Source organism: Podarcis raffonei, chromosome 4 (genome assembly GCF_027172205.1).
Source record: "Podarcis raffonei isolate rPodRaf1 chromosome 4, rPodRaf1.pri, whole genome shotgun sequence".
Classification (NCBI taxonomy): Eukaryota; Metazoa; Chordata; class Lepidosauria; order Squamata; family Lacertidae; genus Podarcis; species Podarcis raffonei.
Genome location: NC_070605.1, coordinates 86,852,657 through 86,880,469, shown reverse-complemented (window position 1 = coordinate 86,880,469; position 27,813 = coordinate 86,852,657). Strand labels below are relative to the sequence as shown.

The window sequence follows — 27,813 nt, the reverse complement described above, 5'->3', positions numbered from 1 at the left end:
CTTTGGTAAACCTGGGTCTGTTGCACCAATTCCGACTGAAATTCTTACACATTCGAAATAGATACGTGTGCGCACATCCGTGTCTGCCAAGGCAAGGCAAGAGAGGACAAACCTGGCGACAAACTCGCGTTTTTCACGCTCTACGTGCTCAGATTTCTCGGCCCCTCCCTCCTCTCCTCCCCCTCTTCCGATGAGAAGTCTTAAAAAGCGTCCGCGTCAATGCGAGGAAGATTGGCCTAGCTGGCTTTCCGTACTGGGAGCCCTAACAGCGTGAGAGTTGAAGAGAGCGAGTCTTCCTTCGCCGCCGCCGCCGCGGTCGCCGCCGCCTGTGGATTGGAACTTCCACGCTCGCGGGATTCGAAACGTCACAATGGCTCAGAACGTTCAGAATGTAACACTTTCTCTCACGCTGCCCATCACTTGCCACATTTGCCTGGGAAAGGTAACGGCACCTTGCGTTCGAGATGCAACCGCCCCCCACCCCACCCCAAAGAAGGGACACTTTGAAGCGTGCGTGGTCCTCGGGAGAAAGCCATGCCTTGCCAGGGAGGAGAGCGAGAATGGATTCCAAGGAGGATTTCCTCTCTCTTCTCCCCCCAAAAGCTGTCGCGTTTCCCTCTGACACGTAGCCGATTGTTCCCCGGTTCCCAGATTTGTCCCTGCAGTTCACCGGAACCTCGTGTGTGTGGCTGCTTTTAGAACCAGGAGGAGGAAGGGAGGCCTTAGCTGGACCGGAAAGATTTGCTTCCGCTTTTCAAGACTTATTGGGCTGTACAGTACTTAAATGAGGACGCGTTCACTTTTTGTAAAATGAAGGGAAGCTGTTGTGATGAAGGGTCTGCCGGGGGTGGGGGCGAAACGAAGACTTCCCCCTTCCTCCTCGTTTGTTTCGGGGCTTTTTAAAATTAGTATTTTAGAGTGATTGGAAATTGCTTGGATCAGAGTCGATGCCTTGTCAGTGGTTTTGAGAGACGAGCTTTTCAATCTGGGTTTCTGCAGGCTGAGAACCTGCTAGTAACAAGCTAGGCCAAATAATTTGGAGTAGAAGCCTAGGCCAGACAGGCTCCCCCCCCCCCTTTAAGGACAGCCCTGATTGCTTCACTAAGCTCTCCACAACCAATAATGTTATAGGAGTTCAGCTGGAGTTTGTTTGTTTGTTTCCTCTTGCTTTCTACCTTCGTTTATGGCATGTATGCTGAGAAAATGTTGACTAGCACTGCAAGAAATGATCCTGAGCTATGATTTCAGATCTTATTTACAACCACTCTGTGGTCTACTGTCTTCTTTTCCTCCCTCCCAATCTGTTTGTTATGATGTTGTTTAGTCGTTTAGTCGTGTTCGAATATTCACGACCCCGTGGACCAGAGCACGCCAGGCACTCCTGTCTTCCACTGCCTCCCGCAGTTTGGTCAAACTCATGCTGGTAGCTTCGAGAACACTGTCCAACCATCCCGTCCTCTGTCGTCCCCTTCTCCTTGTGCCCTCCATCTTTCCCAGCATCAGGGTCTTTTCCAGGGAGTCTTCTCTTCTCATGAGGTGGCCAAAGTATTGGAGCCTCAGCTTCATGTTCTGCCCTTCCAGTGAGTACTCAGGGCTAATTTCCTTAAGAATGGATGCATTTGTTCTTCTTGCAGTCTATGGGACTCTCAAGAGTCTCCTCCAACACCATAATTCAAAAGCATCAATTCTTCGGTGATCAGCCTTCTTTATGGTCCAGCTCTCACTTCCATACATCACTACTGGGAAAACCATGGCTTTAACTATAAGGACCTTTGTTGGCAAGGTGATGTCTCTGCTTTTTAAGATGCTGTCTAGGTTTGCCATCGCCTTTCTCCCAAGAAGCAGGCGTCTTTTAATTTCGTGGCTGCTGTCACCATCTGCAGTGATCATGGAGCCCAAGAAAGTAAAATCTCTCACTGCTTCCATTTCTTCCCCTTCTATTTGCCAGGAGGTGATGGGCCCAGTGGCCATGATTTTCGTTTTTTTGATGTTGAGCTTCAGACCATATTTTGCACTCTCCTCTTTCACCCTCATTAAAAGGTTCTTTAATTCCTCCTCACTTTCTGCCATGTTTGTTATGATACTTATGGGAAACTGTGTTCGCCGAATAGACCTGCAACCCTGTTTTCAGCAGGCTCTGTATACACATTGAAAGTTTGTGGCCGTGAGTATGATGGAGCTTGGTAGGAAAACTTTCCCCCTCTTTCAGATCTGATGGTGGCTTTTCTCATGGAGAGAGCAGCATCGTCTTCTTTAGTGATCACTCATAGCCGAGTAAGATTGTCTTCCATGAACACGATCTTAATGATCTGTCTATAAGTGACTGTGGATGCCTATTCTGGATCCACACGTCCTTCCACAGTGGGGACATAGGTTTCTGGGTGGGAGTTGATCACAGTGAGTGTTTGCCTTCCTCTTAGCACATTTCTCCCTTTCCTGAGTTCAAACGTCTTCAAAGTCCATGACACCTTTGGCAAAGGCTGTTCTCCAATTGGAGCACTCGCAGGCCAGTGTTTCCCACTGGTCAGTGATTATACTTGATTTTTTAAGATTTGCCTTGAGAGAGTCTTTAAACCTCTTTTGTTGACCACCAGCATTACATTTTCCATTTTTAAATTTGGAATAGAGTAGTTGCTTTGGAAGACGATAATCAGGCATCCGCACAACATGACCAGTCCAACAAAGTTGATGTTGAAGAATCATTGCTTCAACACTGGTGATCTTTGCTTCGTCCAGTACACTGACATTAGTTCGCCTGTCTTCCCAAGTGATATGCATTTTTTTCGTAGACGCCATTGAGGGAATCTTTCAAGGAGTTGGAGATGGCATTTATAAGTGGTCCATGTTTCACAAGCATACAGTAAGGTTGGTAGTGCAATAGCTTTGTAAACAAGCATTTTGCTTTCCCTGTGAATGCCCTGGTCCTCAAAACCTCTGTACTTCAATCAGGAGAAAGCTGCACTCATAGAGCTCAGGTGATGTTGGATTTCGGCATCATTGTTGGCCCTTGTGGAAAGATAACTGCCCAGGTAGGAGAAGTGATTGACACTTTCCAATGTTACACCATTGAGTTGGATTTGTGGCGCTGCAGAGGGGTTGTTTTGTGCTTGTTGGTGCAGCACTCTGGTTTTTTGGATGTTGAGCGAAAGGCCAAGCTTTTCATAAGCTTCTGCGAAGATGTTTAGGATGGTTTGGAGGTCATCCTCTGAGCGTGCGCACACTACGTTGTCATCAGCATACTGAAGCTCTATGACGGAAGTTATGGTAACCTTACTCTTTGCTTTCAGCCTACTCAAGTTAAAGAGCTTTCTATCTGTTCGATATATGGTTTCTACCCTGGTGGGGAGTTTCCCTTCAACAATGTGTAGGATCATGGCAATGAAAATAAATAATAAATAGAGTTGGGGCGATAACACATCCCTGTTTAACACCTGATCCCACTGTGAATGGTTCGCTTTGAGAGCCATTGTTATCTGCAATTGTTGCTGTCATATTATCACAGAGGCGCCGAAGAATGTTCACAAGTTTATTTGGGCAGCCAATTTTCAGAAGAACAGTCCAGAGGGCATTACAATTTACAGTGTCGAAGCCCTTAGTGAGGTCAATAAACGCCATATACAGGGGTTGGTTTTGCTCTCTGCATTTTTCTTGAAGCTGTTGAGCAGTGAAAATCATGTCTACTGTCCCCCTGGAAGGTTGAAAACCATTTTGGAATTCAGGAAGGGTAGCCTTGGATATAGTTAGGAGATGGTTTGCTAAGATCCTTGCAGGAATTTTGCAGGCCACAGCTAATAAAGAGATGCCTTCATAGTTTCTGCAATCCTTTCTATAGCCTTTTTTAAAAAGGTTGGTAATTTTGGCAACCCTAAAGTCTGCTGGGATCTCCTCTCCCAGATTTTTTTTGATGAGATTGTGAAGTTGTTGTGTAAGTTCAGTTCCACCCACTTTGAAGACTTCGGCAAGTATCCCATCAGGTCTACTGGCTTTGTTGATTTTCATTTGGTTAATAGCTGTGCACAACTCTTCCAGATTTGAAGATACTGCAAGCTCAACTCTAATTTGTTTCTGCGGGATTTGTGAGAGGACCTTGGCAGCTACGGGGGTGTTGTGGTTAAGGAGATGCTGGTAATGTTCTTTCCAGCACAATGCAATAGCTTCTTTATCTTTTGGAAGTGTGGTACCTTCTGTTGAGTGTAGGGGCCATATACAAGTTTGCTAGTGGAGTATCTTATTTGGCAGGGTAGTACAGTGCTATGCTTTTGTGGCAATAGGGATTGATAACCAACTGGGTAGCTCAGTTGGTTAGAGCGTGGTCCTGACAACACCAGGGTTGCAGGTTCGATCCCCGTATGGGATAGCTGCATATTCCTGCATTGCAGGGGGTTGGACTAGATGATCCTCAGGGTCACTTCCAACACTACAATTCTGTGATTCTTGTGATGCCTTTCAGGGGAAGACCAACTCATAAAATATCAAGGTGCGTATTATAGTGGTTCATTCTCGTGGGCTGCTTTCAGAGAGGAAGAGTGGCCTGTAAATAAGTGTAATAGCTGCTCTTCCTTTAAATAAATAAATAAAACAGAATGCTTTATAAACATGTTAAAAACTTAGAAACATACCCGAATAAAAACCATACACCAATATGAAAACATTCTGATTTTTTTAATTACTGATATAGAAACATGACTAGAGGTTGAGTCCTTACGGCCTATAGATCTTTTAACTAAATTGTAATGATTATTGTTTTTAGACGGAAAAGCCACCATTAAATATTTTTTCTCTGCTGCGGTAACGCATCAGAACCAAAATAAACCTCAGAATAAACAAGGAGGCCCACTGATAAATTGGCGCTGTGGGTAAAAGCCTCAGCGCCTAGGGCTTGCCGATCGAAAGGTCGGCGGTTCGAATCCCCGCGGCAGGGTGCGCTCCCGTTGCTTGGTCCCAGCGCCTGCCAATCCTAGCAGTTCGAAAGCACCCCCAGGTGCAAGTAGATAAATAGGGACCGCTTACTGGCGGGAAGGTAAACGGCGTTTCCATGTGCTGCGCTAGCTCGCCAGACGCAGCTTTGTCACGCTGGCCACGTGACCCGGAAGTGTCTCCGGACAGCGCTGGCCCCTGGCCTCTTAAGTGAGATGGGCGCACAACCCCAGAGTCTGTCAAGACTGGCCCGTACGGGCAGGGGTACCTTTACCTTTTTTAATCTGCTAAAGCTATAGTGGATTGATCTGCTTGTATTAAAAGCAATGCATACTTAATTATGAAACTGCTGAAATCTTCCATTCGACATTTGAATGGTGTTGTCAGTTGTGTTTATATATCTTCTAAACGTTGAGTCACTTTGAAACTCTAGGGGGATCTATTTGATGGATTGCTTGAACCTCTGACATATCTTTGTTCACTGAATCAAGGTAAGGATCCAGGCACTAGCCAGGCCTCAAACCATTTGTTGTTGTTGTTGTTTGGTCGTTTAGTTGTGTCCGACTCTTTGTGACCCCATGGACCAGAGCACACCAGGCACTCCTGTCTTCCACTGCCTCCCGCAGTTTGGTCAAACTCATGTTAGTAGCTTCAAGAACACTGTCCAACCATCTTGTCCTCTGTCGTCCCCTTCTCCTTGTGCCCTCCATCTTTCCCAACATCAGGGTCTTTTCCAGGGAGTCTTCTCTTCTCATGAGGTGGCCAAAGTACTGGAGTCTCAGCTTCACGATCTGTCCTTCCAGTGAGCACTCAGGGCTGATTTCCTTCAGAATGGATAGGTTTGATCTTCTTGCAGTCCATGGGACTCTGAAGAGTCTCCTCCAGCACCATAATTCAAAAGCATCAATTCTTCGGCGATCAGCCTTCTTTATGGTCCAGCTCTCACTTCCATACATCACTACCAGGAAAACCATAGCTTTAACTATACGGACCTTTGTTGACAAGGTGATGTCTCTGCTTTTTACTGTGCCTTTATTTGCTGTCTGCAAGCATTTTCACCTGAAGCAGAGAGGACATTAAGACTAGGACTTGGTAGAGCATCCTTCACCAACCTGGTCCCTCCAGATATTTTGGGCTAAAATTCCCATCAGCTCCAGGCAGGTTGGGACAGTAGGTTGAAACTGAACATTCTCCTGCCCATCAGAGAGAAGGTTTTTGGAATGCCCTCTCCAGAGAAATGCACCTGTTTCAACTTACTTTCCTGGACCAGATGAAGACTTTCATTGGTACAAGCTTCTGGACTGGCTGGCTATAATTTGACTGGCTTTTATTGATGTATATTGTTGTATTTTAATTGTAGGCCACCTGGGAGCTTGAGGCCAAAGAGTGGCTTTCAGGTTGACCCGATCAGCATCCTTTGTTCTTCACTAGCTAGTGTTTTGCAAGCAGCAAATGATGCTTTGTTTGTGAAATGGACCCCCAAGAATCAATAGGCAAAACTCGCCTGTGTGTTTTTTGTGCGCCCCCCACCCCATAAGTTTGAATCCTGTGTACCAAAAGTGACCAACCTTTGACCTTCCAGATCTTGCTGGACTCCCATCATACCCAACTGGCATGGCCACTGGTTAGAGATAGTGGGGGTTGTGGTCTAGTTCTGGAGACCCAGGGGTTCCCTATATTTTCTGTTTACGTATTCTCCTGGCATAGGCCTTTTTGTAGCCAAAATGGCACCACCTCCAAGGTTTGCAGAAGTACCTGCATTTTAAAAAATGTAATAGACGGCAACCCCAGAAAAAGCCGAATGAGAACTGAGCATGCTCAGTGGACAGGAAATGCCAATTGCCTGGGCGAGGAATAAAACAGAAAATCATTGGGGCGAGGGCGGGAGTGGAATAGAGTATCCTGCAAGAGGGCTGGAACAGAGTGTCCTTTGAGAGGGCACGACTGGCTAGCTGCTGCACTTAACAGGAAAACATCAAACAGAAGAGTTTGGTTGCTGGCCCCACCTTAAAACTCACATTTTCCGCAAAATCTTTGGACAGCTCCCTAGCCCCGATACCCTCCTTCTGAAACAAACTGTGTGTGTAATTGAAACAATGGCATAGTCCTCTTATTTTTGCCCCTTTAGTGTTTCTCACCCCTTAGGATGCGGGTGGCTCTGTGGTCTAAACCACTGAGCCTCTTGGGCTTGCCAATCAGAAGGTTGGCTGTTCAAATCCCAGCAATGGGGTGAGCTCCCGTTGCTCTGTCCCAGCTCCTGCCAACCCAGCAATTCGAAAGCACACCAGTGCAAGTAGATAAATAGGTACCAATGTGGTGGGAAGGTAAACAGTATTTTTGTGAGCTCTAGTTTCCATCATGGGCTTCCGTTGTGCCCGAAGCTGTTTAGTCATGCTGGGCACATGACCCAGAAAACTGTCTATGGACCAATGCCGGTTCCCTCGGCTTGAAAGCGAGATGAGGGCCGCAACCACATAGTCGCCTTCGACTGGACTTAACCATCCAGAGGTCCTTTACTTTTACCTTTACTCCTTGGGTCAATTTATAAATTGAAAGCCTCTTGTGGTAGGAATCCCCCCCGCCAATTATGCCCAGGGCACTTTACAGAGAAACGATAATGCTCCAAAATAAAATAAGTAACATTTGGAGGTTGGGGTTGCAACTGGCACGTGGGGTTAGATTTTCTTGCTTGAGAAAATGTACTGAATCTAAGAAGACGTTGACCCAGACCAGATATGCGGCAGACTTCTCAAAACGCCGATTCATAAGAGCCCTTAGAGAAACCACAGCTGGCAGGTGCCATCTTAGTAATAATAATAATAATAATAATTTATTATTTATACCCCGCCCATCTGGCTGGGCCTCCCCAGCCACTCTGGGCGGCTTCCATAAAAACCAAAAATACAGTAAAATATCACACGTTAAAAACTTCCCTGAACAGGGCTGCCTTAAGATGTCTTCTGAATGTCAGGTAGTTGTTTATCTCTTTGACATCTGCTGGAAGGGCGTTCCACAGGGCGGGCGCCACTACCGAGAAGGCCCTCTGCCTGGTTCCCTGTAGCTTTGCTTCTCGCAATGAGGGAACCGCCAGAAGGCCCTCGGCGCTGGACCTCAGCATCCGGGCAGAACGATGGGGGTGGAGACGCTCCTTCAGGTATACTGGACCGAGGCCGTTTAGGGCTTTAAAGGTCAGCACCAACACTTTGAATTGTGCTCGGAAACGTACTGGAAGCCAATGTAGGTCTTTCAAGACCGGTGTTATATGGTCTCGGCGGCCGCCCTCCGTCACCAGTCTAGCTGCTGCATTCTGGATTAGTTGTAGTTTCCGAGTCACCTTCAAAGGTAGCCCCACGTAGAGCGCATTGCAGTAGTCCAAGCGGGAGATAACCAGAGCATGCACCACTCTGGTGAGATAGTCCGCAGGCAGATAGGGTCTCAGCCTACGTACCAGATGGAGCTGGTAAACAGCTGCCCTGGACACAGATTTGACCTGTGCCTTAGAAGAGGCACACTCTTTGCAATGCACAAACAGCACTACTATGTGTCCTTGAATGCTTTGTGCTTAGGACACTCTATCATATAATGTGCTACTTTGGGGGGACTTTTGTCTTGGGTGATGTGAAACTTCTGGTTGTGGTTGACTCCGTAGCCTGTCACAGAGAAGTTGGATGCTCAGAAGAGTCTCTGGCCCCGAGCCTGCACTTACCGTATTTTTCACTCTATAGGATGCACTGGACCATAGGACGCACCTTGTTTTAGAGGGGGAGAACAAGAAAAAAATAAATCTCCCCCTCTCTGCTCAGTGCCCCTTCAGCGAAGCGGCAGGAGAAATGGAGCCCCTTCCATCTCTCCTCCCGCTTCGCTGAAGGGGCGCTGCGCAGCTCTTCCTCTCTGCTGAAGCCAGGAGAATCTTGCTCTCCCGGCTTCAGCAAAAGAAACCCAAAGCCTTTGGAGTGCAGCGCAAGTTCCCGCTGCACTCCAAAGGCTTCAGGTGGCTATCCCTCAAGCCTGGAGAGTGAGAGGGGTCGGTGCGCATCGACCCCTCTCGCTCTCCAGGCTTCAGCGAAAGCAACGCGAAGCCTCCGGAGTGCGGAGGGAGCGCTCCCTCTGCGCTTCGGAGGCTTCGCGTTGCTATCGCTGAAGCCAAGGAGCCTGCATTCGCTCCATGGGACGCACACACATTTCCCCTTAATTTTTGGAGGGGGGGAAGTGTAAAACGAGACAGTTGCAAACAATGCAATGGAGTAGAGATTTATACCTGACCTCCTGGCAGGTGCTGCAACTTCCAGGAGGGAGGGAGGTGGCAACAAGTTTGGCTCAGTGCAAACACACCAGCTGAGCCAATCTAGCCATGTGTTTGCACTGCAAGACCCTCCTCTCTACCTCTCCCTTCCCTGTAAGCACCAGCCATTCAGCTGTCAGGAGGACAGTTGAGCATCTCGGCCATGCCACCCGCTACTGGTCATACAAAAGGTTTCTGACTTGTCTGAGGTTTTTTTGGCACCCATTTCTCCACCCAGGCTTGTAGCAGGCCAAAGGCATTCTAGACCAGGGTTTCCCAAACTTGGGGCTCTAGCTGTTTTTGGACTACAACTCCCATCATCCCTAGCTAGCGGGACCGGTGGTCCGGGATGATGGGAATTGTAGTCCAAAAACAGCTGGAGACCCAAGTTTGGGAAACACTGTTCGGGACAAAGGCACATGAAAAGGGCATGGAAAACCGCTGGTATGGTCTGAGGGAGAGTTCAGAGGGCAGATAGAGAGCCCTGGATGGCTATACAGTGGTACCTTGGTTTAAGTACTTAATTCGTTCTGGAGGTCCATACTTAACCTGAAACTGTTCTTAACCTGAAGCACCACTTTAGCTAATGGGGCCTTCTGCTGCTGCCGCGCCGCCGGAGCACAATTTCTGTTCTCATCCTGAAGCAAAGTTCTTAACCTGAAGCACTATTTCTGGGTTAGCAGAGTCTGTAACCTGAAGCGTCTGTAACCTGAAGCGTATGTAACCTGAGGTACCACTGTATTTGGCCCCTGAGCCTGAGACGCCCCACATGCATTCAAGGCATTGTAGAGGACTTACCGTATTTTTCCCTCTATTACACGCAGATTTTTTCTCCTAAAAAGTAAGGGGAAATGTCTGTGCGTGTTATTGAGCGAATGTGTGGTCCCTGGAGCTGACAAGCGCGAGTGAAGGCAAAAATCAGGCAAATATCAAATCGTCCGGAGAAGGGAGGAAAAGAGGAAGCTGCTGCTTTCCTGCATTCTGCCTCAGGGTCTTACTGCCCACCCGCTTCTGTTTCCTTACTGTGTTTGCTCAAACGGAACAAAGAGCAGAGAAAACCCCTCCCCTCCAGGCAAGCAGAGTGGAAAGCAGAGCGTCCTTCTAATTCCTCTCCGTGCGTCTGGGACTCGAAGGCAACATGCAGGTTGGGGGGGGGGAGAGAGAGAGAGTTGGCTGGCTTGTGGGGGGGGGGGACTTTTGCCTTCCTTTCCTCCCTCCGGTAAAACCCCTCTCCTGCATTCTTAGCCAGCTGCTTCTCTGCACACCCCTCTCCTTGTCGCTTCTATGTTTTTCCTTCCCTCCCTACTTAAAACGTGGTTCCAATCACGGATCCACATGGATCCTCAGGATCTTTGCATTGAGTCACCCCAAATTCACCATCAGATCACATAGCAATGATCTGATGCAAAAACAGGGCTGCAATGGTGCAAAAACATGGTTACAAAGCACGGATCCACATGGATCCTCAGGATCTTTGCATTGGGTCACCCCAAATTCACCATCAGATCACATAGCATGTCCATGGCTACAGCCTGCACCAAAAAAATCACGCACCCACTGTTGCCTGGGGCTGCAATGGTACAAAAACATGGTTACAAAGCATGGATCCACATGGATCCTCAGGATCTTTGCATTGGGTCACCCCAAATTCACCATCAGATCACATAGCATGTCCATGGCTACAGCCTGCACCAAAAAAATCACGCACCCACTGTTGCCTGGGGCTGCAATGGTGCAAAAACGTGGTTACAAAGCACGGATCCACATGGATCCTCAGGATCTTTGCATTGGGTCACCCCAAATTCACCATCAGATCACATAGCATGTCCATGGCTACAGCCTGCACCAAAAAAATCACGCAACCACTGTTGCCTGGGGCTGCAATGGTGCAAAAACGTGGTTACAAAGCATGGATCCACATGGATCCTCAGGATCTTTGCATTGGGCTACCCCAAACTCACCGTCAAATCACATGTCTGTGGCCGCAGCATGAAGCACAAAAATGATACATCCACTGTTTCATTCAGAATTTTTTTTTCTTGTTTTCCTCCTCTAAAAACTATGTGCGTGTTATGGTCAGGTGCGTGTTATCGAGCGAAAAATACGGTAGGTTTGTTTGCCTAGGACAGAGCAGTAGACCACAATGCTTGAGAAATTAGGCTTTTTTTATTTTATCCTGTGTCTCATATCTCTGGAAGTAGAGCAGAGTTTAGAAGCACAAATATATCAAAGGCTTTTGGGAGCAAAAGTAACATTTGTTTTGGTCTCTAAAGAAGTTTTCGCAGTGGGCGAAGTAGCATTATGAAATGCAGAATTTCTCTGTTTATAGTTGATTATTGAATCCCAGGGTTGGACTCCAAGCAGAATTTTAAATTAAAGGGAGATCTTATTAGTAATGCCTTTCAGAAACTTATTTTTCTAAAACCGTTTGTGCTCCTTTAGGAAAATATATAAGCATCTTGTTAAGATACAAATGCTTAAAGCCCCAATTCTCTGTGGCATAGCAGCTCTTTACTTCTGCCTTCTGTACAATAGAACATATTATATTGGATGGTTATCAGTGCTTAGAACATCTCAGCAGGGCGGAGAAAACCTCTTGCCCTTTCCTGGTAGCTTCACTAATTTTTGTCTGCAGGGAAATGGCAAACTGGCGGAGTTTTTTGTGCTGCAGATTCTTCTGCAAGTCTAAATTCCGTTTTGAGTTCACTTATCATCGTGTCTCTTGGGTCTTTTTTCCTGGGGTTCTGTGCAAAATAAACACAGTGCAGAACTTGGGCTTTGGACAGTCTGGACTTCTTATTTATTTTCTAAAGTTTCTAGTTCTCAGTGTGGTGTAAAACCGGGAAGGCAAAAATCCTGGAAACTTGAGTTACGTTGTGCCAGAAGCAGTCAGGGGCATCTTCTAAAAGTCTCGCAAGCAGTATCTATACTTTTTTGTTACTTTTGTCAAACATTTTCACAAAATCAAATCATTGCATTGTTTCGTAAATTGACTTCCTACCCGCACCTCCCGCAGTGTTTTTGCTCAAACCTTTTCTACTGCATTATATATTTTATCTGTTACAGAAAGCTTCTCTATTACAATTATTTTATCTTTTCTCTTCCGCTGCTTTTATCTCAAATCCTGCCCACAATTTCATTTGACTCTACACACACACACACACACACACACACACACACACATATTAGTCCACAAAGAGCCTCCATTCTTCTATGAAAATTTCATCGTTTTGATCTCTTAATTTCTCTGTCATCTTTGCCATTTCTGCGTAGTCCATTACTTTCAAAAGCAGTCACTCCTCTTCTTTCCATTTCTGTGCATATAATATTCTAGCTTCTTGGACCCGATATCACTTTCACTTTTCATCACTTTTTAAATTTGTAATACCATCTTTCTATCTTACAATACCCAAGGCGGTTTACAAGCTGAAGAAACTCTTTTGTACACCTTATAACAATCTAATGCAATACCAAAAAATGTGATAATAAAACTTTTCCCTTTTCTTACGAGGAATCCTATTCTGAATAAGGGAATTTCCCTTAAAAAAAGGGAAACGTTGACAGCTATGCTTACAACTTTATGATTCTATGTTCCTTCTATGCTAAGTATGATTTTTATGTGTGTTCCAAGCCAAAAAGGGGAAAGAGCAATTTCTGCTAGAATACCTTTTTAATTGTTATACCCTCTCCGTTGCAAGGTCCGTCATCCGGTCATCTGTGCCAACAACCATGTCTTCTGCTCCATTTGTATTGAAGTGTGGCTGAAGAACAACAGTCAGTGTCCTGCTTGCAGGATCCCCATCACCACTGACAATCCTTGCAAGGAGGTCTTAGGTAAGGCATCCTTTCACCCTCCCATCAAATGCATGCAGAAGCTTTTTATCCTCTGAATGGCATGGAGCCTTTGTAGCACCCAGCTGTGCCGTTTCTGCCGAGGCTTGCAACCAGCTCTTGTATTTTTATTCTGCCCTTTTTGCAATGGTGGCGTCCGTTTCACTATATCCCATTTTGTTTTTGCAACATCCCCGAGAAACAGATTTGACTGTGATAGTGTGAATGGGACAGGTTATCCAGCAAACCCAGGTGTTCCCAGCCATAGCCTTGATTCTCCAGCCAGTGCGTGCAGTGGGGTGTAGTGGTTAGAGCAGGTGTCACCAACGCAGCACCCACAGGAGCACGTGCCAAGACCATTCCTGGCACCCGCAGGGTCCCTTCCCCTGGGGAAATGAGGCTTGAAAGAAGCATTCTGTTGTAGCCAATAGAATAGATTCAACATGTGCTGAGTTTGTTGTTTGTGCCAGGGAAAGTTTCCCCAGTTTGCAACACGGAAGCGAAATGTTGGCCTGGGAAACCTGAATTCAAATCTCCGCTCAAGCCGTGAAGTTTACTGCTTGACCTTGGGCCAGTTACTCCCCCCCCCCCACTTAACCTACCTCACAGGGTTGTTGTCAGGTATATGGGTGGCACTGTGTGTTAAACCACAGAGCTTAGGACTTGCCGATCAGAAGGTCGGCGGTTCGATTCCCCGTGATGGTGTGAGCTCCCGTTGCTCGGTCCCTGCTCCTGCCAACCTAGCAGTTCAAAAGCACGTCGAAGTGCAAGTAGATAAATAGGTACCGCTCCAGCGGGAAGGTAAACGGCATTTCTGTGCGCTGCTCTGGTTCGCCAGAAGCAGCTTAGTTATGCTGGCCACATAACCTGGAAGCTGTACGCCGGCTTCCTCGGCCAGTAAAGCGAGATGAGCGCCGCAACCCCAGAGTCGGCCACAACTGGACCTAATGGTCAGGGGTCCCTTTACCCTTACCTATATGTGTTACACATTCCAGGAAATTACATGGGAGCGATCGCAGAGGTGGTGGCAACCCCAGATTATAAGTAAAGAAGACTTTAGACTGGAATCCTCTAGCTGGCAGCAAGGCCTATGGAAATCAGCATTCTGATTACTGAGTAGACATGCAGAAGATGTAATGAATTTTATAAATATAAATAAGATTTAATTGCACATCTCTCAGGGTGTTTGTCAGGAGGAGAGTGACTTTAGGATTTGACAGCCTTTGTGAATCGTAATCTTAAAATAAATTATATTTAAACTTCAAAGCGAAGTGTGCAAACTTGCTGCCCCTCCAGATGTTGTAGTCTGGAGAGATCTGGAGGGGCTGCAGATGTTTAGAAGAAAGCTGAGCGCTGAACAGAGCCTTGCTTGTTGTGTTGCTGCAGGAGGGACAAGTGAAAGCAACCCTGTGTTCAGCCCGACGGTCAGGAAACAGCTCCGCAAAACGAGGCTGGAGCTAATGCACAAAGAATATGAGGTAAGACCGTGTCAGGAAGGGCGGTTTGTGAGGTTCTGGTTTGTATGGTGCCAACTCCCTTGGGACACATTATCAATGGGGAACCAACAACCTATGGACCTTATTAGGTCCGCAAGGCCATTTTGGCCAAGCCACACCCACCTGCCCTACACCTGTGAAGTGTGGGGCAGGTAATGACCGGGCTCAGCTAAAAGCAAAGTACTCAGCAAGGCTTTGCAGGAGGGTATTTGTGAATGTTCCCAGGGCTTTGCAAGCCCTGGCGAATCAGTGGGTTCTCTAATCCGGTGTTAGAAACCCAGCCTGTACACTATCTGTATATTGAGGAGCTTAAGGTGTACACTTGATATTTTGAAACTGCTTTGTCTTCCAAGGTGCTGTTCCGTACAGATCTGGCTAAAATAATAATTATAAGAATAATAATTTATTATTTATACCCAGCCCATCCGGCTGGCTTTCCCCAGCCACTCTGGGGGGCTCCTAACAGAATATTAGAAACACGATAAAGCATCAAACATCAAAAACTTCCCTAAACAGGGCTGCCTTCAGATGTCTTTTAAAAGTCGAATGGTTGTTGATTTCCTTGACATCTGATGGGAGGGCGTTCCACAGGGCGGGCGCCACTATCTAGAAGGCCCTCTGCCTGGTTCCCTGTAACCTCACTTCTTGTAGTGAGGGAACCGCCAGAAGGCCCTCGGCGCTGGACCTCAGTGTCCGGGCTGGATGATGGGGGTGGAGATGCTCCAGGTATACTGGGATAAGGCCATTTAGGGCTTTAAAGGTCTGCACCAACACTTTGAATTGTGCATCTGCCTAGGCTCTGCTGAGAAAAAGATGCTGTGTGAGATCAGCCTTTGGTCTGATTCAGTACTGTACTATCTCTCTCTCTCTCTCTCTCTCTCTCACACACACACACACACATACACACACACACACACACACACACACACACTCATGCACACACATACAGGGTGAATCGTTTAAAAGGGACCCCATGGATACAGAGTACACATGTTCCACAGGGCCTGTTTTAAAAGACTCACCCTGTATATACATGTAAAGTGGTACCTCGGGTTACAAATGCTTCAGGTTACGGACTCCTCTAACCCGGAAATAGTACCTCCGGTTAAGAACTTTACCTCAGGATGAGAACAGAAATCGCGCACCGGCGGGAGTGGGAGGCCCCATTAGCTAAAGTGGTATCTCAGGTTAAGAACGGTTTCAGGTTAAGAACAGACCTCTGGAACGAATTAAGTTTGTAACCAGAGGTACCACTGTATTCTTTGATGACAGGTTCAAAGCCAGCTACTGGGATCAGCCTACAAAAACCTGCAGGAGAATTGAGCAGTATAACAAAGAAACTTAGCCGTTTTTGTTGTTGTTTTTCCCTCTTCTTTTCCTGCCTCCTGCAAAAACGTGTTTCTTCTGCCCCCTAATCGGCCACGGGTTTGCCTCACTCGGAAGGATGAAATAGAATCTCTGCAGAAGGAAGTGGAGGAGCTGAAAGGGAGCAAGCTCAGCCTGGAGGCGAAGCTCAAATCTGTCCTGCACCCCGAGACGCTAGACGTGTCTGACAAAACCCGGGCAAGTCCAGGACTCTCGGAGGACGAGCACAAGGTGGATCCAGAGACTTTGGCGGTATGGACACAGAAGCTTCAGGCGGCTAATGATATGTATGAAAAGGTGAAGGAGGACATGGGAGTGCTAACGGAGGTAATGAATGCAAAATCTGGCGATATTGAATGGGCAGGGATAACGGGCGGTGTAACCTCTTGCGTAGTTTCCTAGGTGCGTTGGGAAGCGAAATAGGGTTGAGGCACTGGGTCAGTGGACTTCCTGTTAATTGGCCATTGTTCAATATTCCATGAAACCAAGGCCGTGGTTGTATGAGGTCCATGTTCTGTCTTCATTTTTGACACACCATCATTTCATGGCACAAGCAACCATAGGCGCCGACTCCATGGGGCTTGAGGGGGCCCGAGCCCCCTCAAAAATTCGTTTGGGGGGGCTCCGCCCCCCCAATAATCTCCGGCGCCCCTCCAGCAGAGCGCCATCGCCGCCCCTCCCCCAGCCCAAAATGCACAGGGGGGGCGGGCTGCATGCCTCCTGCCCTCCCTCCCGAGCAAAAGCTCCACCCAATTTCCTTTGGAGCTGATTAATAGGCGCAGCACGCTCTCCCCTATTCGCTCACGAGGAGGCGGCGCCACTTTATTTGCATATTCATGAGCTTATTTATTATTCATGAGCTTTCCCGGGCCCCCCCAATATTTTTTATAAGTCCGCGTCGCTGCAAGCAACCCCAATCCATGGGGGATTGAGTTCTGGGTCATTGCGCACCTGAGTGAAATCGTGCGCGATTGAAATACCCCGTCCCCCATTCCGCCCTTTTAGTGATGTCTTTTATGCCATTTCCGGGTCACTTTTGGGCTCGGTGCTGTGTGCGATTGTGCATGTATCAGCCATGACTAAAATGGAGGCTGCCTGTAATTAACAGAATGTTCCCTTAATGGCCGCTGAGCCCATATAACACCGGTCCTGAAAGACCTACATGGGCTCCCAGTACGTTTCCGAGCACAATTCAAAGTGTTGGTGCTGACCTTTAAAGCCCTAAACGGCCTCGGTCCAGTATACCTGAAGGAGCATCTCCACCCCCACCATCCAGCCCAGACACTGAGGTCCAGCTCCGAGGGCCTTCTGGTGGTTCCCTCATTGCGAGAAGAGAAGTTACATGGAGCCAGGCAGAGGGCCTTCTCGGTAGCGGTGCCCTCCCTGTGGAATGCCCTCCCATCACATGTCAAGGAAATAAACAACTATCTGACTTTTAGAAGACATCTAAAGGCAGCCCTGTTTAGGGAAGTTTTTAATGTTTGATATTTTATCGTGTTTTTAATATTCTGTTAGGAGCCGCCCAGAGTGGCTGGGGAAACCCAGCCAGATGGGCAGGGTATAAATAATAAATTATTGTTATTATTATTATTACTACAGGATGGTGCATGCATGTTCCCTTCATTTAGGGCCCACAATCTTGTAACTGTCCCTCCTGATAGCTTAGACCTCTTTGCCTTCGCTCCACCTATTTAGGCTCCCCCACTCCACTTTTTCTTTCTCCAAATTGTCCACCCTTCCATGACATTTGCTCAGTGCCAAAGAGCCACAACATCCCTATCCTGGTTTAGCATAATGTAAACAAGCTGTAGGGAGCCTCTGTCTCATGCTGTGCTCACACACCTTTCCTCTTGCATGCTCAGAAGGAAGAGTTAGGACACTTCCAGTTTTGCTTTAGTGCAATTTGTCCAACCTTGCAGGTCCAATCCTTATCAACACCCCAATGGGCTGACTCTGACAGGCAGCGCAACCTGTTTGCCCGTCACCTGGATGCCAGATGATGGGCAGGGGGGTTGCTCCGCCTGCCCGCGAAAGACCCATGTGCAGCTGCTGACAGTCAACTGGTCTGTCGGAAACGCAGCACAAAGACGCTTTGCAAGCCCCGTGTCTGCGTTTCTTGAGTGCCAAGCCTCGATTGGCAGAGCGGCTTTGTGTTGTTTGTCAGCTGCAGGGTCCTGCAGCCAATCCTGCAGGCTTGAACCAACAGCCCATCAGCTGGTAGAGCCATGACTTCAGCCCCTGTTTTTTGCAGGTATCGGCTGTGCTGCCAAATTCCCCCCTGTCAAGCATGGGGCAAGCAGGTGGGGTTTGGAGGAAACCGGGATATGGGTCAAAATTCGGCCTGTGGGCCGCAGCCCTGGTGCGCAACTGAATTTCTGACCTTTTCTTTGTTGCGAGTGTGCGAATGTGTGCGCCTCTGGCTTCCTTGCCCTTAACGGAAAACGAGACACTTGATTCCGTTTGCGGAGACAAGAGGGGCTTTAAATCCTGAGGCTTATTAATAGCAGCATTCTGCAAGCGACACCAATGGGGCCTGGCAAATAAGTTGTCATCGCGGATTTTGTTCTCTAGAGTGTGTGTGTCTGTGCCTCTCTTTTTATTTTTTTTCTATAAGGGGAAAAAGCCGCTTGACAATCTTAACTCGGTTTGGGAGATTCAGGAAGCTGTTCGACACTCATTTTGCTGATACCTGCACATTGTAATGTTAATGCATTTAAAGTATTTAGTCATGTGGAGGAGAAGGAGGAGGGGAACATGGAATTGCCATTAGTACCTCCCCAACACCACCCCTTAATGACTGTCAGGCTGAACTAACATGGCTCTGTTTATTTCCCTGGGTAGAAGCCTTGCGGTGTATTTTGGGAATATAAATTAAAAATGCCTGTTCTCTCTCCAGAAATTTTTGCAAGCCATTTCCCAGGGTAATTTTTAAGTGGTGTCTCTGTCGAGGGTCTCGGAGAAGAGGGAGCGGAGTTAACTGTTGCTCCTGTCTAAATATGCCTCCCCTCCTTTAAAGTCTTATAAACATTACGAGTGAGTTTGTTTGGGGGTTTTTTCCCTGCGCGCTTATAATCCTATTTATTTCCATATAGGTAAATAAGAAACTGAGGCTTGAAAACAGTGGCCTTGTGAGGGAGAACTTGCGGCTAAAGGCTGAGGTTGGAAGCCGATCGCCCCAGAAGTATGTAAATATTTTAAAACCTGTCGTGCATTATTCATACGATCATACGCAGCTACTGGAGGACCATAACCGCCGTTGCAGGAATGTAGACTGGGCTGGTGGAGAGCTTTGTCTTTGTTTTGTCTGTGTGGAGATTAAATAGGAATTCTGAACGGCTTGTCTTCCTTCAGACTTAGATGCTACATGCCGTCTCTGTCTGAATGCATGGTGATTTATATTAGATTTGTTTCAAAACCACCTACAACGATATTACAAAAACTGCTTGATATTTGCCTGTTTCCTACTTTCCCTCCCCCGCCCAACCACCACCACAACCCCCTGTGCTGTTCTATAGAATAAAAATAATAATAATAGATTTATTCATGAGTCCTCAAAACAACTTGCACCACAGGTATTCAGGTGGAAATTTATTGGTTTTGTTAAAAGTGTTTGTAGTCCACCCTGCAGCCCGAAGGTCCAAGGGTAGAGATGCAAAAACAGGACAATCAAATCAACCTCAGGTAAAAATGATTCCCCATTCCTTCACGACAACGGTACTGCCAACTACAGCCTTGTATTCAGATGCTTGGATGCCATGGGTGGCAAGGGGATCTGTGGAAGTAAATTAACGGACAGGCAAAGGGTAGAGCAGGGATAGCCAACATGGTACCCTCAAGATGTTGATGGACTTCAATTCCCATCAGCCCCAGCCATGGGAGATGATCAGAGATGATGAGAGCTGAAGTCCAACAACATCTGAAGGGTACCATCCATTCTTCCTCCACCAACCCGTAGTGTTTCCAGGTTGGCCTCAGAGTGGTAAAGTCTAGCCTGCTCCTGGTTGCTCTCAAGGTTACTTAGAGAACTTGGTGGAAAGCCATATTGTCCCCTCTTCTCAAAACATTTGTTGAAACAGATCATAGCATTGTCCACCTTTTCCACAGTGACTCCTCCAGTAGTTTTGTGGCCATCGTCCATTTCTCCCAGCACTCATACAACAAGTTTTGGAACCCGGGGTCCCCAACATGGCACCTGTGGGCACAGTGGCACCCTTGGAAATTCTCATCGGGACCTACCAAGGCCCACCAACCTCTTCCAGTGTTTAGTCCTTCTTCCTTTGTTGAATTTAAAGAGTGTGGTGGACAGCTGCTATCACTAACCATTGGCCATGGTGGTTGGAGGTGATGACAGTTGGAGTCCCAACATCTGGAGAACTTGGTGTTCCCCACTCCTGATCTGCTATGTTAAAAGACTCATCACTTCAAAGAACGTGATGAGACTGGGAGAGCTCAGTTGGTAGAGTAGGAGACTCTCAACCTCGGGGTTGTGGGTTTGAGCCCCACATTGGACAAAATATTCCTGCCTTGTAGAGTCCTTTCTGACTCTGCAATTCTATGATGCTGTGAGAGAGAGGGCGGTCATCTCATCTTGGCTGCCTGATGTGTGCAAACCACAATGTTGGGTCGGACGTGAGATACATTCCTACCTAACTTCCTTCCTGTGTTAAATGCACTAGAAATAGACCGGTGGGTTAGTTAATGTGCTGATGTAGCCCTGCTTAGTCTGTACTTCCCAGTGTGTCCCTTATGGCTGCTAGAATGGTGGTCTTTCTGAGGTCCAGACACACTTCTTAAGAGAACCTGCGCTTGAGAGTACAATGCTTTCTCTTGGTAAGCAAATTAGAGGTTGCCTCTAATGCAGGTTGCATTAAATAAACATCTGACACATTTCTTCCATTGGACTTTTCTGCTAGATCTGCATATAAGTGAACTGTGCATATTTTGCACAGACAAGTCTCTCTCTTCCATAGCAACTATGGCTGGCTCTCAAAGTTTGCTTGCTAACAGGCCCCCATGTCTTTTCACCATGAATCCTTTCTTGCAGCACTGTGAATGTGCCAAGTACAAGCTAGGCTATCCTTCGTTTTTTGTTTTTTTTAAATAATATTTTATTCAGTTTAACAATAGAAAAGTAGAACAATAAAAACACAAAGAAAATATAAAACACAACAATACAAACTTTCACGATACATAAAATACAAACATTTAACAATAAAACAAAAAAAGACAATCAACACTCAAAAAGTAGAATAAGAAAAACACAAATCACTCTTTTCCAATTATTCATCTTCAATTAACTTATTTTCCTGACTTCCTCACGCCTCCCTTTTTTATATCCCTTTTTGACAATTAGTTCAGCAAATTCGTATCCTACTACTTTATCCTTATTTATTTTACCTCCCAAATTTCAAATTTTTATCTCTTATTACTAGAACCCCTTCATTTTAATTCAATGTCATCAGCATTCATACATTTTACAATACTTCTGTAAATAAGTTTTAAATTTCCTCCAATCTTCTTCCACCAACTCTTCTCCCTGGTCTCGGATTCTGCCAGTCATCTCAGCCATTTCCATATAGTCGATTACTTGCATCTGCCATTCTTCCAAGGTGGGTAATTCTTGTGTCCAAGCTAGGCTATTCACAGACCAGTTTCAGCCCACATGCAATATCAAGGAAGTCATAAAACACGATAGGGATACATTTGAATTTGCAATTAGGTATAACAGGGACAATACAGATATAGCAACAGTTTAAAAATATATAAATTAAAACTTAGTCACTAACATATAACCTAAAATTATCATTTAAGGCCTTAATCATTATGATTGCACAGCTTGTTCCCTAAGTTTTATGGCAGTCACACAGAATTTGGTTACCCTTAACGTGATCTCAGGATCCTTGTCCTCTACCAGGGATTTTAGACATTGAAGTTCAGATTCATTTGGAGATTTTTGCATAGAAGGGGTGATAAATACTGAGCGTATATCCTCATAGAAACGGCAGTGTAACAAGGCATGAGAGACAGAGAGAAACCAGGAAGAATTTTGTCCAGCACAAAAATTATAACCGATACATTTATGTATGTGTGTGTGTCTTATACTTCTACCCAGCTCTTAAGTTCAAATGAATACTCAACAAGGCTTAGAAAAGAAACACAAATCCAATATGCAATATTAAAACCTCAAATACAGCAACTGAAAGTAGCGTTTGTTAACTGCAGCACCCAAACAGATGTTAAATATATTTATAAATCTGTGCAAGAAGAGTTCGGCTTGTAGTCTGTTCACCTGACACAGTTAATTTTTGATCACTTTTTGTTATTTCTTGCACCTGTGAGTGTGCTTCATGTTGCATCTTCAGTCTCTTGGTCGGGTGTGCGCTTCAGCAATTGCAGAACGCTTTTAAGTTTCTCTAGCCACATCCTTCAGAATTTATCAGCTCTTCTGCCTATGGACTTACCCCCAATTTTGCTTCAGGTGAAATTTGAGCAGCAGCTCTCAGTATGAACCAGGCAGAGGGCCTTCTCGGTAGTGGCGCCCGCCCTGTGGAACGCCCTTCCATCAGATGTCAAGGAAATAAACAACTACCTGACTTTTAGAAGACATCTGAAGGCAGCCCTGGTTAGGGAAGTTTTTAATGTCTGGTATTTTATTGTGCTTTTAATTCTGTTGGGAGCCACCCAGAGTGGCTGGGGAAGCCAGATGGGCAGGGTATAAATAAATTATTATTTTTATTATTATCATGATGATGATGATGAACCAGTCAAACCTCCCCAGGGTGAATATTCTTCATCTGGGGTGCTATCAGCCCATCCTATGCCCTTTTAATATGTGGGGCTTTTTCGAGTGGGGGTGTTATTGGGTTGTTGTTGTTGTTATTTTGATTATGTATTTTGTGGCTTTATATTTTGATTTATTCTGTGAACCTCCCTGAGACCTCCAGGTATAGGGCAGTATACAAATTCAAGAATAATAAAATTCAAATAATAACAAATTCAAATAATAATAGCATAATATTAATACCACTGAGAAGGCTCTCTTCCTAATTGCCACGTGCCTCACTTCAGATGGCTTGGGGCAGCCGGAGGAGGAACTCTGAAGATAAGCCTGAGTTTACAGGTTGAGAAAGGGCATATCCTTCAGAGATCTAGGTACCAAGCCATTTTAGGCAGGCCCCAGCACTTCGATTTAGGCCCAGAAGTCTAACTAAAACTTGTGAAGCAAAGTGATCTAGGGTGTCAGCACAAACTCTTCATCAAAAGCACCGCTCTGCTCAACTGACTGCTGTGTTTTTATTGAAGTATGCGGGTTTGGAGTTCCAAGGAAACAAGGAGCTTTGCAAAAGATTTTTTATTTTATTTTTTTTAAAGTTCCAGCACTGCGTAAGCCGGGAGAAAGCTGTACATCAGAGAGGAAAATAATCGCAAGGCTCCAAATGAGTCTTTAAAAAAAAAAAATCTCTAAAGGATGGTGACAATTACTGAATTTCATATTGGCATTTTTATATTTGACAAGGTGACATTGTGGATGAAATGTATATTGTAAAACACTGCTGAGCTGTAAGAAAATGATTGAATGTAAATATTTCAAGATGTGGACTGCTGTTCAAATGTTATCATAAATCTCTGCCATTGTTTTAGGGGATAATTCTTCATGCATATTTGAGTTGAATGGATAGGTCCAGCCCCTGGTAGGGTAATCTTCTGCTTGTTATTGCCTTAGTGCTGCTAATGGTTTAATTTTCAGCCATAGACTCTCTTTTTTCTAAAGATTTCTCTGCTCCCTTTTATCATAGATGTAGAATTTTGGGGCTTAACTAGGGCATAATCGCCATGTTCTCGGTTTTGTCGCAACGTGGTGCTTTGCTTGACTTGAAAAGACATGGGCATGTCCTATTCTAGTGTGGGCACAGCTTCCAAGTATGGAGGAACTGGTATCATCATTTTAGTTGTACCCCACCCATCTGACTGGGTTCCCCCAGCCACTCTTGGGCGGCTTCCAAAAGATAGAAAACCATAAGCAGAACATCAGACATTAAAAACTTCCCGATACAGGGCTGCCTTCAGATGTCTTCTAAAAGTTGTATAGCTATTTATCTCCTTGACATCTGATGGGAGGGCATTCCACAGACAAATTTTATGCTGGATGATGGAGGGGTGTTAGGGATGGTCAGCACTCTTATCCTTCAGCTGTTTACTGTTAAAATAATGCTACAGAGGTCTTGACATTGAGGAAAGAAGGGTCAAGAAACTAGGATTTACCACGAGTGTGTTGCCAGCGCCATAATAATAATAATAATACTACTAATAATAATTTATTATGTGTACCCCACCCATCTGGCTGGGTTTCCCCAGCCACTCTGGTCGGCTTCCAACAAAACACTAAAATACTATTAAACATTAAAAGCTTCCCTAAAGAGGGCTGCGTTTAGATGTCTTCTAAAAGTTTGGTAGTTATTTCTCTCTTTGACATCTGGTGGGAGGGCGTTCCACAGGGCAGGTGCCACTACCAAAAAGGCCCTCTGCCTGTTTCCCTGTAACTTCGCTTCTCACAGTGAGGGAACCGCCAGAAGACCCTTGAAGATGGATCTCGGTGTCCGGGCTGAACGACAGGAGTGGAGATGCTCCTTCAGATATACAAGGCCGAAGCCATTGAGGGCTTTCTCCTGTACCATTCTCCTGCCTCAGAGCCTTCCCAGTCTGATATTTCCATGAGAAGTTCCCTAGGCTGTTGCCTCCCCACATTCCTCCTCATCTAGCCAGTCCTTGGCAAGAATCTGTATTGGAATTCTTTTGATGACGATATTGTTTTATCGCTTGTTGTATGTTGGCCAGGGATCTATTGGGAAGATGGGCAGGATATACATTTAAGTAATTATTATTTATGGGACTTACTAGTCCCTTCTTTAAACGAAACCCCCTTTTTAAATGAAATATAAACTCAGCACAACTTACAATAGTTAGATAAATAGCCCATCAATGCCTGGAAAGACCACAGATTCCTCATCTCTCTTCTCATTCCATTCTCCCTTCCTTCTCAGAGTCCCTCAGACTTTTCCTAACTCCATAAACGTGTCTGTCTTCTGAGCCACCTTCGTCAGAGCTATGAGTTGTTTGCACATAACAAATTGCCTATTTAATTACCTTTAACTTTCAAGCCACAGGTTTCTTCTAGGAGGCCTATAGAACCACCTTTTGTTGATCTTGCCTCTGTCGTAAAGCTATGGCAGGGTAAATGGGATTGTTGACGCTTGCTTCTTGTATAAATAAGTGAAACGGTAAGAATTGGGGTGTCGGTTGACTCTCTGTTTCCTTTAACCCTCTTTAAACGCCTCGCATTTTGGTTTCCTGCAGATTCGGAAGGTTTACCGTCGCCGTGCTGCAGTCCAAGCTGGAACAGTGCGAGCGCGAAACCAACCGCCTGAAGAAAGCTTTGGAAAGAAGCGACGCCTACATCGAAGACCTGGAAGCTCAGGTCGCTCGGCTGAAGAGGGAAGGCAGCCAACGGAAAAGCACAAGCCCAGAAAGCGACGCCGCAGATCCCATGGAGGACAAAGAGAGTGGCAGGAGCGCAGCCAGCGAGATAGCGCTGCTGGAGAGCCCGGAACAGCCCATAGACCCGAGCTGCTTGTGCGCTAGCCACAGCCCGGATGACCTCGAGCAGCCGGCGGGGAGCGGGCTCTTAGGGAGCAGCAATGACGTGTGCCTAAATTCAGCCGGCCGGGGCTGTTCGGATGAGCCTGTTGCCCAGTGCTCATCCGGCACGGACGTTTTCGCCGGCTCTCAGGAGGGCCTCTTGGATATAGGGGGCTCCGAAATGGACACCTGTTCGGAGCAAACATGGGATAAAATAGAAGACTGTGTGCCGTACAAAGAAGAGCTTTATGAACTCCCGGATCCCTGCACGCCTCTGTCTCTTAGTTGCCTGCAGCTGAACACTCCTGGCAACAAAGACGACCCTGCCACAAAAGAGGAGGATCCCAGAACGACACCCACCTTTCTGAGGAAACTGGAGTTTGAGGATTTCGGTGAGGCGTCGGATGACGGGAACAAAGACTCTCCGGAACATAGCGCCAGCAGTTGCGAGGGCGGCGAGACCAAGGCAGCCTGTTTTGCTTCGGACAAGCCGGTGTTTTGGAACAGGTGCCAGCCTCGCTATGATGAGAACTTTGAGGGCCCCGAGCCCAGCGCGGCCCCCGGCGACTCTGGCGAGCCTTCGGCGAAATCCGGCGACAAAACGCACAACCCGAGCGTCCCGAAAAAGCTGCATCCTGTCCGCTCTTCGGAAATGAATCGAACCAGGACGTCCAGCGAGGCGTCTATGGATGCCGCCTACCTTGATAAAATCTCCGAGCTGGATTCGATGATGTCCGAGTCGGACAATAGCAAGAGCCCCTATTACACTTCCAAGTCGTCTTCTGACCTGGATAACTCTTGCAAGTCCACGCAGTGTCCTGACCTCCTCAATGAAAAGGATAAGACTGTCAAGGAGCGGAAGGAGCAAAACGCTCTAAAATGTCCTCTTGCAGGTGATAATTCGGAAGAGGGGAGCGACTGGAAGTCTGCCACCTTTTCCATCCTTTCTCCATCTGCCTTAGAGACGACAGAGCCGTTCCCGTTATTTGCCAGCCGGACTTCAGAAACGAGTGAAACGAAACCTCGGAGTTTCCTATTCCAACGAGAGCTTTCCCCAAGCTTTCTGTTTAGCAACTCTCGAGGGTCATTTGAAGAGCACAAACTTGGGTCCCCTCTCTATAAGGTGGCGCCCGAGCTGCAGACCCTCCACAACCAACTCCAGTCTCCTTGGTCGTCATCCTTCATACCCGACAGAAAAGCCAAAAGTATCCACGCGTCGGCGAAAAGGAAAATCCAGAGTAGCCTGTCCAGCGCGAGTCCCTCAAAAACGACCAAGAACTGATTCCCCTTCTTGACTTTCAGTGGGTTTTTTTGTTTTGTTTTCCTAAACACAATACTTCAGTGCCAATGTGAAAATGTTCGTTCCTTCACCATTCCTTGCAAATTCCTTTTGGGTTCTCCAGTGACCTCAGTCTGTCCTACTTTGACACTGAGCGACGGAGTGTGGAAATCCTTTGGTGCAGGGGTGAGGATCCTGTGGGCTTCCCAGGTTCATCCAGACTACAATTTCCACCATTCCTGGCAATCTGCTGGGCTGGTGGGAGTCTGGCAACACCTGTAGACCCACAGTTTCCTTCCCCCTCTGCTTTGGAGTACATTTTCTTGAAGAATAAATCTTCGTAATGTTTATCTCTCGATAGATGTCTTCAGGTTTAGACACCTCGGGGTTTGTTTTTGCTTCTTTAGCGTTGGGTTATAGGAGGTCTCTATCCTGTGAGGAGCTGTTAAATGCCCAGTTACTGAGCCTTGACAGATCTTCAAAGCAGTTTCTTGTGGAGACAAATCATGATATGGGTTTGACACCAGTGGGGTGGCACCGTTGCTTCTTGTTTTCTTCTGCAAAAATGTGACAGGAGCTATCATCACAAAGCCCAGCTTCTCTACGAACCTGGCTTCCACCGCAAAACATTTGCTTGCTCGCACCTGCATGAGTCTTTGCTGAATCTGTAGCTTTGAATATGTAGCTGTTAGTCTCTTTCTTTGGCAGTTTTCATTTGGAAAAATAATGTTGTTTTGCTGAAGACACAGAACCCAGTCCTTTTTGCTTCTTTGCTTTCCTTTTTTTTTTTAATTAAACACTGCTTTCAACTTTCCAAAATGAGAAAGTGCCACTGTTGTACAAGACCGTGTTGTTTTGTGACTGTGTAGTTCATAAAAATGGGTTGGTATGCTAATGCCTTGTTTACCAAATGTGCACTGAGCATTTTACATGAATACTGTACTGTTTTACATTAATACTGCATGCTTTTTTTTCTTTGTGGAATGAATAAAAAAAATGTCACAAGC

General features: G+C 46.3%; 1 protein-coding gene across 1 annotated transcript; it reads left to right on the top strand.

The window, feature by feature from the left end:
- Positions 1-239: 239 nt before the first annotated feature.
- Positions 240-27,813, top strand: OBI1 (ORC ubiquitin ligase 1). Its single transcript, XM_053384542.1, has 6 exons — positions 240-442; positions 12,898-13,033; positions 14,417-14,508; positions 15,970-16,218; positions 18,984-19,072; positions 25,246-27,813. The coding sequence occupies exons 1-6, from the start codon at positions 371-373 to the stop codon at positions 26,807-26,809; spliced, it is 2,202 nt and encodes a 733-aa protein (XP_053240517.1). The 5' UTR covers positions 240-370; the 3' UTR covers positions 26,810-27,813.